We start from the raw sequence: 12,901 nt of genomic DNA, 5'->3' as shown, positions 1-12,901 counted from the left end.
TCATTCCTGCACATTCATTCCTATTCAATCACAAAGATTAAACCACACGAGAACCTGAATCTGTCAGACACAGGCACGTGCAGAACCATCCATCTGGACTCACCGGTCCCCAGACTCCGACCTGCCAGGAGGCACAATCTGGCATCTCACAGCTCCCCACGGCTAGAGGCTTGGTGTTGGGGTCACAGAAGTGTTCACTCAGATTCTCCTCTCCTACCCCCACACTACAGGATACCTGCCTGTGCCTCATCCCCTTCCCACACGTCACCAAGCACTGGGAGGGGACAGAGGGAGAGATAGGGTCAGGTTGAGGGAGGAAGACTAATAAAGTATATGTGTTATGAAGGGTGTGTGTGGGGGTAGGAACATTGTGTGATTGTGTGTGTAAAATGTTATCCTCAAAGTGTGTGTGCATGTTAGAGCAAATGTGATGCGTTTACATCAATACACATATACTTTATAAAGTGTGTATATATTTATGTGTGTTTATAGAAGCGTTTATTGATGTGAATGTAACAGTGTGTGAATTTGTGTCATGTGTGTGCATGTGTGTGTTTGCACTGTGTGTGTGTGTCCTGTTGTGTGTATGTGTGTGCTTTATTATGTGTTTACATCAATACGCATATACTTTATAAAGTGTGTATATTTGTGTGTTTTATTATGTGTGTACATTAATACGCATATACTTCATAAAGTGTGTATATACAGTGCCTTGCGAATTTATTCGGCCCCCTTGAACTTTGCGACCTTTTGCCACATTTCAGGCTTCAAACATAAAGATATAAAACTGTATTTTTTTTGTGAAGAATCAACAACAAGTGGGACACAATCATGAAGTGGAACGACATTTATTGGATATTTCAAACTTTTTTAACAAATCAAAAACTGAAAAATTGGGCGTGCAAAATTATTCAGCCCCTTTACTTTCAGTGCAGCAAACTCTCTCCAGAAGTTCAGTGAGGATCTCTGAATGATCCAATGTTGACCTAAATGACTAATGATGATAAATACAATCCACCTGTGTGTAATCAAGTCTCCGTATAAATGCACCTGCACTGTGATAGTCTCAGAGGTCCGTTAAAAGCGCAGAGAGCATCATGAAGAACAAGGAACACACCAGGAAGGTCCGGGATACTGTTGTGAAGAAGTTTAAAGCCGGATTTGGATACAAAAAGATTTCCCAAGCTTTAAACATCCCAAGGAGCACTGTGCAAGCGATAATATTTAAATGGAAGGAGTATCAGACCACTGCAAATCTACCAAGACCTGGACGTCCCTCTAAACTTTCAGCTCATACAAGGAGAAGGCTGATTAGAGATGCAGCCAAAAGGCCCATGATCACTCTGGATGAACTGCAGAGATCTACAGCTGAGGTGGGAGACTCTGTCCATAGGACAACAATCAGTCGTATATTGCACAAATCTGGCCTTTATGGAAGAGTGGCAAGAAGAAAGCCATTTCTTAAAGATATCCATAAAAAGTGTCATTTAAAGTTTGCCACAAGCCACCTGGGAGACACACCAAACATGTGGAAGAAGGTGCTCTGGTCAGATGAAACCAAAATTGAACTTTTTGGCAACAATGCAAAACGTTATGTTTGGCGTAAAAGCAACACAGCTGAACACACCATCCCCACTGTCAAACATGGTGGTGGCAGCATCATGGTTTGGGCCTGCTTTTCTTCAGCAGGGACAGGGAAGATGGTTAAAATTGATGGGAAGATGGATGGAGCCAAATACAGGACCATTCTGAAAGAAAAATTTATGGAGTCTGCAAAAGAACTGAGACTGGGACGGAGATTTGTCTTCCAACAAGACAATGATCCAAAACATAAAGCAAAATCTACAATGGAATGGTTCAAAAATAAACATATCCAGGTGTTAGAATGGCCAAGTCAAAGTCCAGACCTGAAACCAATCGAGAATCTGTGGAAAGAACTGAAAACTGCTGTTCACAAATGCTCTCCATCCAACCTCACTGAGCTCGAGCTGTTTTGCAAGGAGGAATGGGAAAAAAATTCAGTCTCTCGATGTGCAAAACTGATAGAGACATACCCCAAGCGACTTACAGCTGTAATCGCAGCAAAAGGTGGCGCTACAAAGTATTAACTTAAGGGGGCTGAATAATTTTGCACGCCCAATTTTTCAGTTTTTGATTTGTTAAAAAAGTTTGAAATATCCAATAAATGTCGTTCCACTTCATGATTGTGTCCCACTTGTTGTTGATTCTTCACAAAAAAATACAGTTTTATATCTTTATGTTTGAAGCCTGAAATGTGGCAAAAGGTCGCAAAGTTCAAGGGGGCCGAATACTTTCGCAAGGCACTGTATTTATGTGTGTTTATTGATGTGAATGTAACAGTGTGAATTTGTGTCATGTGTGTGCATGTGTGTGTTTGCACTGTGTGTGTGTGTGTATTTGTGTGTGTGTACTGTGTGTGTGCGTGTTTGTGTGTGTGAAGTGTGACCCGTACCTCACTCCAGTCGTTGGCTGACCAGTCAGGGCAGGCCTGGTCGTTGCAGCTCTCCGCGATCATCCTCTGGTAGTCACTGCACTCCCTGTCCACCAGTCTCCTCCCCAGATTGTTCATACAGTAAGAGTCCCTGGTACGGGCCCCACGACCACACGTCTTAGAACACTGAATGATGCACACAACACTCAGCATTAGATTCACCATTCAACATGTACTGCACAAAAGCCTAACAAAAACACTGCACCAAACATGTACAAAATACTCTCTACTACTTGTAATCTAAATCACATGTCCACTTATAATAACACCTGTCATGCATGAGAAGACTAAATAAAAAATGGTCAGCTTTTCAAGACAATGTGCAATAGCATCACATCATGAAACAGATATTGTAATGATGTGTGTCTTTGACTATACTTTCTACTGACCTGGGACCAGGCGCTGTACTGCCAGCTCTTGAGCAGACAGTCCCCGTGGCAGGACTCCCTGGCCTGGGGTTTAGGTAGGTCAGAACAGGCCCTCCCTTCCACCCTCTCACTCTGCCTCTTCAGCAAGCTGTACCTCATACACTGCACGTCCATGGTCCGGTAACCAGGGCCACACTTAGCAGAACACTCACTCCTCCCTGCCACATTCCACCTGCAAACAGGCTATATGGGCTAGTGTCTGTTTAACATATATATAGTGACAGTGTGTGTGTGTTAAGTTGTGTGTGTATCTACCTGAGTTCACAGTCAGTGTTACATGGCTCAGTGGCAGCGTTGGGACGGGGTAGAGGCTCACAGCGCTGGTCAGAAACCCCCAGGTGGTCACTCTTCCTCACACATACTGCCCTGCGCCGTCGTTCACCTACACGGACACACAAACACACGCACACATGCAAGTTTTGAATGTTTGAATTAGATCCGATCTGGTTAGGATCGACTGCCAAAGTTCACATTTCCCCCTCCTTTAAATTGTTTAATTAACTCTCTGGGATTGGGTCCCAGTCCAAATGGGATTAGGTGTTCTGGGATGAAACTGCTTCAACTGGATCCTGCTAATGATGCTGAGTGCTGCGAGATACAGGAAGTCTCAGCCCCTGGTCCTAGGAGAAACTTCCGGGAGAGATTTTGTGTGCTCAGAACAGGGGAGAACAACTGCCCCCTCTCATTGGCAGGTTGACTTTTAGTCTGAGTCTTGTCCTGGTGGCAACTCTGATCGATTTGCCCTTAGATACGCCAGCTGCAAAGTCAAAATTGGCTATAATGTAAAACTTCATGAACCAGAAAATAGCTTTTTGGTCTTAATTTAAGGTTAGGGTTATGTTTCAAATCAAATTGTATTACTTTGTGGCTGTGCCAGCTAGTGACCACACTACAGAGCTGCCTCCAGAACAAGATTCATGAAAAGAAACGCTAACCTGCCTCTCATAGAAGTCGTAGAAGTTCAAAGCCGACCGTGGTACTGCAGGTATTGTTTGCAGAAAACAGGATCCCCATTATAATGAATGAAAAAATTGCAATCTTTGTGGTCAGTCTTTGTGTAAACCCCCCCCCCCCCCAAAAAACAACAAAGACAATCATGGTACAAATAATTGCTTTTAATATACCAGATGTATGTCCTTGAACAGATTATTTAAAAATTGCACACAGGAAAAGTTACAAGAATAATTTAGTTGCTAATGGCAGCCTGCAATACCTTGGTCGGCCTTCAACTTGAGTTACTCAATGAGAGGGGGCAGCACTGAGCTAGCTTGCAAAGTTACTTCCTGGAGTAGCTTAAACTGCACAAGTTATGTCTTATGAGACGCGTTGGACTAGTAACGAGCGTTGGACTAGTAACCAAAAGGTTGCAAGATCAAATCCCGAGCTGACCAGGTAAAAATCTATCATTCTACCCCTGAACAACTGCAGATTTTTACCTGGTCAGCTCGGGATTTGATCTTGCAACCTTTTGGTTACTAGTCCAACGCTCGAACCACTAGGCTACCTGCCGCACCATTCATTCCTATGTGAAGATCCAATAGCGCATTGAAGCCAAATTAAGTCAGTTAATATGGCGTCTCATTAGACATAACTTGTTGCAGTTTGAACTACTCCAGGATGTAACGTTGCAGTCTAGCTCAGTGCTGCCCCCTCTCATTGAGTAACCCACTGTACCTAGGCCGTCATTGAAAATAAGAATTTGTTCTTTAAATGACTTGCCTAGTTAATTAATTGGCTCAGTAAGGTTAGAGGGCAGGCTCAGGGCTAAGTGGAGGAAGGTGTACTGGGATGTGATCAACCAGGTCAGAGCAGAGGGGCTGACAGGAGAGGAGGTAGGTTGATTTATAGGAGAGGTGGGTTGGTACTCAGTACTCATGCTGTGTGGGGGTAAAAATAGCATTGGGGGCTGAAGCCTGAAACCTATGAGTAACAGGGTGGACAACTGTGACCTTACCCTGACAAATGGGTAACTGGGTGGATGACCATGACCTGACACATGGGTAACTGGGTGGATGACTATGACTTTACCCTGAGACATGGGCAACTGGGTAGACGGTTAATGATTTTACCCTGACACATGGGTAACTGGGTGGATGACCATGACCTTACACTGACACATGGGTAACTGGGTGGATGACCATGACCTTACACTGACACATGGGTAACTGGGTGGATGAATATGACTTTACCCTCCTGACACATGGGTAACTGGGTGGATGACTATGACTTTACCCTCCTGACACATGGGTAACTGGGTGGATGAATATGACCTTACACTGACACATGGGTAACTGGGTGGATGACTATGACTTTACCCTCCTGACACATGGGTAACTGGGTGGATGACTATGACTTTACCCTCCTGACACATGGGTAACTGGGTGGACGACTATGACTTTACCCTGACACATGGGTAACTGGGTGGATGACTATGACTTTACCCTCCTGACACATGGGTAACTGGGTGGATGACTATCACTTTACCCTGACACATGGGTAACTGGGTGGACGACTATGACTTTACCCTGACACATGGGTAACTGGGTGGATGACTATGACTTTACTCTGATACATGGGTAACTGGGTGGATGACTATGACTTTACCTTGACACATGGGTAACTGGGTGGATGACTATGACTTTACCCTCCTGACACATGGGTAACTGGGTGGATGACTATGACTTTACCCTGACACATGGGTAACTGGGTGGACGACTATGACTTTACCCTGACACATGGGTAACTGGGTGGATGACTATGACTTTACCCTCCTGACACATGGGTAACTGGGTGGATGACTATGACTTTACCCTGACACATGGGTAACTGGGTGGACGACTATGACTTTACCCTGACACATGGGTAACTGGGTGGATGACTATGACTTTACTCTGATACATGGGTAACTGGGTGGATGACTATGACTTTACTCTGATACATGGGTAACTGGGTGGATGACTATGACTTTACTCTGATACATGGGTAACTGGGTGGATGACTATGACTTTACTCTGATACATGGGTAACTGGGTGGATGACTATGACTTTACCTTGACACATGGGTAACTGGGTGGATGACTATGACTTTACCCTCCTGACACATGGGTAACTGGGTGGATGACTATGACTTTACCCTGACACATGGGTAACTGGGTGGACGACTATGACTTTACCCTGACACATGGGTAACTGGGTGGATGACTATGACTTTACTCTGATACATGGGTAACTGGGTGGATGACTATGACTTTACTCTGATACATGGGTAACTGGGTGGATGACTATGACTTTACTCTGATACATGGGTAACTGGGTGGATGACTATGACTTTACCCTCCTGACACATGGGTAACTGGGTGGATGACTATGACTTTACCCTCCTGACACATGGGTAACTGGGTGGATGACTATGACTTTACCCTGACACATGGGTAACTGGGTGGACGACTATGACTTTACCCTGACACATGGGTAACTGGGTGGACGACTATGACTTTACCCTGACACATGGGTAACTGGGTGGATGACTATGACTTTACTCTGATACATGGGTAACTGGGTGGATGACTATGACTTTACTCTGATACATGGGTAACTGGGTGGATGACTATGACTTTACTCTGATACATGGGTAACTGGGTGGACGACTATGACTTTACCTTGACACATGGGTAACTGGGTGGATGACTATGACTTTATCCTCCTGACACATAGGTAACTGGGTGGACGACTATGACTTTACCCTGACACATGGGTAACTGGGTGGATGACTATGACTTTACTCTGATACATGGGTAACTGGGTGGATGACTATGACTTTACCTTGACACATGGGTAACTGGGTGGATGACTATGACTTTACCCTCCTGACACATGGGTAACTGGGTGGATGACTATGACTTTACCCTGACACATGGGTAACTGGGTGGACGACTATGACTTTACCCTGACACATGGGTAACTGGGTGGATGACTATGACTTTACTCTGATACATGGGTAACTGGGTGGATGACTATGACTTTACTCTGATACATGGGTAACTGGGTGGATGACTATGACTTTACTCTGATACATGGGTAACTGGGTGGATGACTATGACTTTACCTTGACACATGGGTAACTGGGTGGATGACTATGACTTTACCCTCCTGACACATGGGTAACTGGGTGGATGACTATGACTTTACCCTGACACATGGGTAACTGGGTGGACGACTATGACTTTACCCTGACACATGGGTAACTGGGTGGATGACTATGACTTTACTCTGATACATGGGTAACTGGGTGGATGACTATGACTTTACTCTGATACATGGGTAACTGGGTGGATGACTATGACTTTACTCTGATACATGGGTAACTGGGTGGATGACTATGACTTTACTCTGATACATGGGTAACTGGGTGGATGACTATGACTTTACTCTGATACATGGGTAACTGGGTGGACGACTATGACTTTATCCTCCTGACACATAGGTAACTGGGTGGACGACTATGACTTTACCCTGACACATGGGTAGCTGGGTGGATGACTATGACTTTACTCTGATACATGGGTAACTGGGTGGATGACTATGACTTTACCTTGACACATGGGTAACTGGGTGGATGACTATGACTTTACCCTCCTGACACATGGGTAACTGGGTGGATGACTATGACTTTACTCTGATACATGGGTAACTGGGTGGATGACTATGACTTTACTCTGAAACATGGGTAACTGGGTGGACGACTATGACTTTACCTTGACACATGGGTAACTGGGTGGATGACTATGACTTTATCCTCCTGACACATAGGTAACTGGGTGGACGACTATGACTTTACCTTGACACATGGGTAACTGGATGGACGACTATGACCTTACCCTGACACATGCGGCTACAATCCAGCCAGGAGCCTGAGGGGTCCCACCCAAACTGTTCCCTGTGCTCCTCGATGGGGATGTTGAAGGAATAGCGCACATCTGGGTTGTACAGGTTCCCCACACACAGGACCTAGGGCAACAATGATATGGGAAATACTTGTAACAATATAGAAGGAGAGTTGGGGGAAAGGTGGAGAGGGGACAGAGTACGATAGAGAGAGAGAAAGGCAGAAACAAACAGAAGAGTGAGTGAGAGAAAGAGACAGAGACATCAGCCTTGCCTGTAGGATGAGTTCCTCCTCGATGCGTTCAGTGCAGTTGATGCGCTCCTCAATGGTGTCTGAGCCGCTGTACTCAATGACGGTTCCCTTGAAGGGGATTTCCCTTTTGAACATGGCCACCACAAAGTTTCCATTCAGGAGAAAGTTAGAATGGCTGTCAGATAAAGCTGAAAGGAAACAAACGAAAAAGTGGAAAAATAAATAATAAAAAGAAAATATTGCCTCAAGACATTGGATAAAAACTGCTTTCTTTACTAAATACTTTTTGAGTTGTGGGTTTCAGGTTTGGAAAATCGTTTGAGGGGGAAAGTAGCTTTGTCATTCCAAGCTGTATGTAAACATTCAATGACTTCAAACCAAAAATGTTCTGCAATGCCATTGTTGCAAGGGGGTATGTTGAAACATTGGTGGCACCAAATTGCAGTCATTTGGAGTTAGACTGCGTGACTCTCTTTACGATTGGCATTACAATGCTAACAAAGTAGCTCCACTGTCTTGAAATACAAACCAGTGCATAAAAACACACAAACGACAAGCTCACACATGCTGAACAAACCCTTGTTTATACACTACCAAGCAAACACCAACTACCCCTTCAACACACACACACACACACACACACACACACACACACACACACACACACACACACACACACACACACACACACACACACACACACACACACACACACACACACACACACACACACACACACACACACACACACACACACACACACGAAGTATGGTTCTGTGAAATATGTAGTAATTACAATGTGAGAGAGAGAGCCCATGTGTGTGATTAGGTCTCTAGGCACAACTTTGTTTACATTCAAGTCTGCACACTACCAGCTGAGGACCCCAGCTAGTCCTCGTTAACCCCTGACTGCCTGTGTGTATGGTGTGTGATGGCCAATGACAAAAACACCTCTTCTGGCAGTCATCACCTGCACCCTCCAGCAGTGAGAAAAATGCATTGGCTAACACACACACACACACACACACACACACACACAAACACAGCCATTGCCCATCTCACCCAGCCCCTATCCACTTTCATCTGGCCTGGCTACACATGGCTCTAATTAACACCTTTTCTACACACATTCAGCTTCCTCTTGTGCTGACACACTGTTTGCTTTCCCAGCTAAAAATGACTTGTGTCATGCACAAAGTAGATGTCCTAACCGACTTGCCAAAACTATAGTTTGTTAACAAGAAATTTGTGAAGTGGTTGAAAAACGAGTTTTAATGACTCCAACCTAAGTGTATGTAAACTTCCGACTTCAACTGTACATTCTGACTGGTATAAATGACTAGTGGTTTGGTATTAGTCCATACTTCCTCACCCCCTTTAACCCCACATCCTAAACAGCCTGTCCCTACAGCTGGGGTCACTGGGTGGGTAACCATGTCCTGACCAATGGCTGCCCTTTGATAGAGGAGCGGGGGAAAACACATTGACCTATGGTATGATGTCCACCATTTAAAGCACCAATAAACATATTTAAAGCCTCTATAGCTAGAAAGAATTTGCCATAAACTGGCTGTGAGTGAATTGGCCTGCTGTGAAGCACCATGGCTAAGCAGTGATAGCATCACTCATGCTCACACACACACACACACACACACACACACACAAACTCACCGAGGTAGTTGTCATCCTCCGACTTCCCAGAGTAGCTGACCTGTTTAATATCAATGTTGGTGGCTCCTGCAGGGATGCTCACCACTGTGTTGTAACCTGGATGGAGAGAGAGAGAGAGAGAGACCCACCCATAAAATTGTATATAATTACTCCCCGGCCCGGCGCTTGCCTTGTAATTTCCCTGGGTCTGTGTTCCATGACAGGCCGACATGGGTAGAGGAAAGAGGAGAGGAAAGACTGAGCGGGAGCGAGGGAAATGGTGAGAGAGAAGACGGAGGAAGAGAGTAGAAACAAAACAGGAGATGAAAGAGAAGAGGTGAGAGGTGGAAAGAGGTGATAGGAGAGGGTAAAACAGAGATATTAGAGTGAGGGGAGAGGAGAGGGTTAAAACAGAGATATTAGAATGAGGGGAGAAGAGAGGGTTAAAACAGAGATATTAGAGTGAGGGGAGAGGAGAGGGTTAAAACAGAGATATTAGAATGAGAGGAATGGGTTAAAACAGAGATATTGGAGTGAGGGGAGAAGAGATGGTTAGAACAGAGATATTAGAATGAGGAGAGAGGAGAAGGTTAAAACAGAGATATTGGAGTGAGGGGAGAGGAGAGGGTTAAAACAGAGATATTGGAGTGAGGGGAGAAGAGATGGTTAAAACATAGATATTGGAGTGAGGGGAGAGGGTTAAAACAGAGCTTTGGAGTGAGGGGAGAGGAGAGGGTTAAAACAGATATATTAGTGTGGGGGGTGAGGAGAGGGTAAAAACAGAGATATTGGTGTGAGTAGTGAGGAGAGGGTTAAAACAGATATATTAGTGTGGGGGGTGAGGAGAGGGTAAAAACAGAGATATTGGAGTGAGTAGTGAGGAGAGGGTTAAAACAGAGATATTGGAGTGAGGGGAGAGGAGAGGGTTAGAACAGAGATATTGGAGTGAGGGGAGAGGATAAGGTTAAAACAGAGATATTGGAGTGAGGGGAGAAGCGATGGTTAGAACAGAGATATTGGAGTGAGGGGTGAGGAGAGGGTTAGAAAAGAGATATGGGATTGAGGATAAATGAGAGGGTTAGAACAGAGATGGATTCCCGAGTGGCGCAGCGGTCTAAGGCACCGCCCCTCAGTGTTAGAGGCGTCACTACAGTCCCTGGTTTGATTCCAGGCTGTATCACATCCGGCTGTGATTGGGAGTCCCATAGGGCGGCACACAATTGGCCCAGCGTCATCCGGGTTTGGCCAGGGTAGGCCGTCATTGTTAAATAAAGGTTACATTATAAAAATATAAAAAATAGATATTGGAGTGAGGGGAGAGGGGAGAGGGTTAGGGTTAGAAGAGAGATATTGGAGTGAGGGGAGAGGGTTAGGGTTAGAAGAGAGATATTGGAGTGAGAGGAGAGGGTTAGGGTTAGAACAGAGATATTGGAGTGAGGGGAGAGGGTTAGGGTTAGAAGAGAGATATTGGAGTGAGAGGAGAGGGTTAGGGTTAGAACAGAGATATTGGAGTGAGGGGAGAGGGTTAGAACAGAGATATTGGAGTGGGGGGAGAGGGTTAGGGTTAGAACAGAGATATTGGAGTGGGGGAGAGGGTTAGGGTTAGAACAGAGATATTGAGTGAGGGGAGAGGGTTAGAACAGAGATATTAGAGTGAGGGGAGAGGGTTAGATCAGAGATATTGGAGTGGGGGAGAGGGTTAGAACAGAGATATTGGAGTAAGGGGAAAGGGTTAGGGTTAGAACAGAGATATTGGAGTGGGGGGAGAGGGTTAGGGTTAGAACAGAGATATTGGAGTGGGGGGAGAGGGTTAGGGTTAGAACAGAGATATTGGAGTGGGGGGAAGAGGGTTAGAACAGAGATATTGGAGTGAGGGGAGAGGGTTAGGGTTAGAACAGAGATATTGGAATGAGGGGAGAGGGTTAGGGTTAGAACAGAGATATTGGAGTGAGGGGAGAGGGTTAGGGTTAGAACAGAGATATTGGAGAGGGGGGAGAGGGTTAGAACAGAGTAATTGGAGTGGGGGGAGAGGGTTAGGGTTAGAACAGAGATATTGGAGTGAGGGGAGAAAGTGGCTGGAGAGAACTGGATTAAAGAGATGGGAGAGAGGAGGAGAAAATAGGGGATGAAAAGAAGGGTGAGAGGGGGAAAGAGAAGAGGGTGAAGGGAGAGAGAAGTGCTTGGGCCACTCGGGGGCAGCACTAGTAAAGGTTATGTCTTGTCACACCGACCGGCCAGCCACACACTTTATCACTCAATCTACGTTCGGTGGTCACTATTGTTGATTGAAGTGCATTTTCTTTGAAGTCAAAGGAATAAGCCCATAACCCTTATATGCTACAGTCACTCTGGTACCACAAGAAAAGGCTGCAGCTTCCAGTCTTACAGCATCAACAACAACAAAAATATACTTTTTGCTCTAAATTTTAAAAGATAAACAACAATTGCTGAAGAATGTCCATAAGAAAACCCCAGTGCTAAAAAACAGCAGCATAAATGTCTCTTCTGTGCTGTTAGGTTTTAAGTAGCATGTTAAATTCCCTCTCTAACCAGTCAAGACAGAATAAGCACATAAGTACAAGGAGTGGGTGAACTGTAAAGACCGCAGACCAGGTCCCCCTTAGAGAAAGCCACAGCTCATCCACAGACCCTCGAAGCCCCCAATGCAACCGTTCACCACACACATAATCTAAACGCAACCACAGGGCGACCGTGGAATGCAAACACAGTTCTCCAGGAGAGACACCCCTGGTGCACCCTGGGAAAGCTGAGGTATACCTCATGACGGGCAGACAGACACACAGCACTCTACCGAGGGAGAAGAAGACTAGGAGACCACTGTTCTAAATGTTTTTTACTGTACATACGCTAATTTAGTTAGTTGCAAAGGGTAAGCCATAGGTTACTTCAACTTTCAATGTGTCCAAGCGTTACAGCTTGGGATCTGGGTAAAGGAGCTAAATGAATAAAACAAATCATTATTGTTATAAAAAGGAAGTGTGCTTTTATCAGGGTCCAGAGTCTCCTCAGCTCTGGGTGAGGTCCTCAACCCCCTGGGTTGGTGGCTCTCCTCTCCTCATTTAGCTGTTTACACTGTTAACTGGCTAAAGAGGGAGATGGACAGGGAGAGGAGGATGGAGAGGGAGAGGAAGGAGTCGAGGGAAAGGGAGAAAG

General features: G+C 45.2%; 1 protein-coding gene across 1 annotated transcript in view; it reads right to left on the bottom strand.

Moving 5' to 3' along the window:
* Nucleotides 1–12,901, bottom strand: part of LOC110532091 (A disintegrin and metalloproteinase with thrombospondin motifs 20) — a 143,228-nt gene that overhangs the window by 38,563 nt on the left and 91,764 nt on the right. Inside the window, exons 16-22 of the mRNA XM_036970373.2 lie at nt 9,749–9,844; nt 8,099–8,265; nt 7,818–7,947; nt 3,196–3,322; nt 2,902–3,112; nt 2,474–2,638; nt 104–274 (exon numbers count right to left, since the gene is read on the bottom strand). Of these exons, the coding sequence (XP_036826268.2) occupies nt 104–274; nt 2,474–2,638; nt 2,902–3,112; nt 3,196–3,322; nt 7,818–7,947; nt 8,099–8,265; nt 9,749–9,844 (1,067 nt within the window). The remainder of the gene's footprint in view (nt 1–103; nt 275–2,473; nt 2,639–2,901; nt 3,113–3,195; nt 3,323–7,817; nt 7,948–8,098; nt 8,266–9,748; nt 9,845–12,901) is intronic.

The sequence above is a fragment of the Oncorhynchus mykiss genome, chromosome 1 (assembly GCF_057628025.1).
Source record: "Oncorhynchus mykiss isolate SJ-2025 chromosome 1, ASM5762802v1, whole genome shotgun sequence".
Taxonomy (NCBI): Eukaryota; Metazoa; Chordata; class Actinopteri; order Salmoniformes; family Salmonidae; genus Oncorhynchus; species Oncorhynchus mykiss.
The sequence above is the reverse complement of the archived record's forward strand: the minus strand, read 5'-3'. Positions and strand labels throughout refer to the sequence as shown.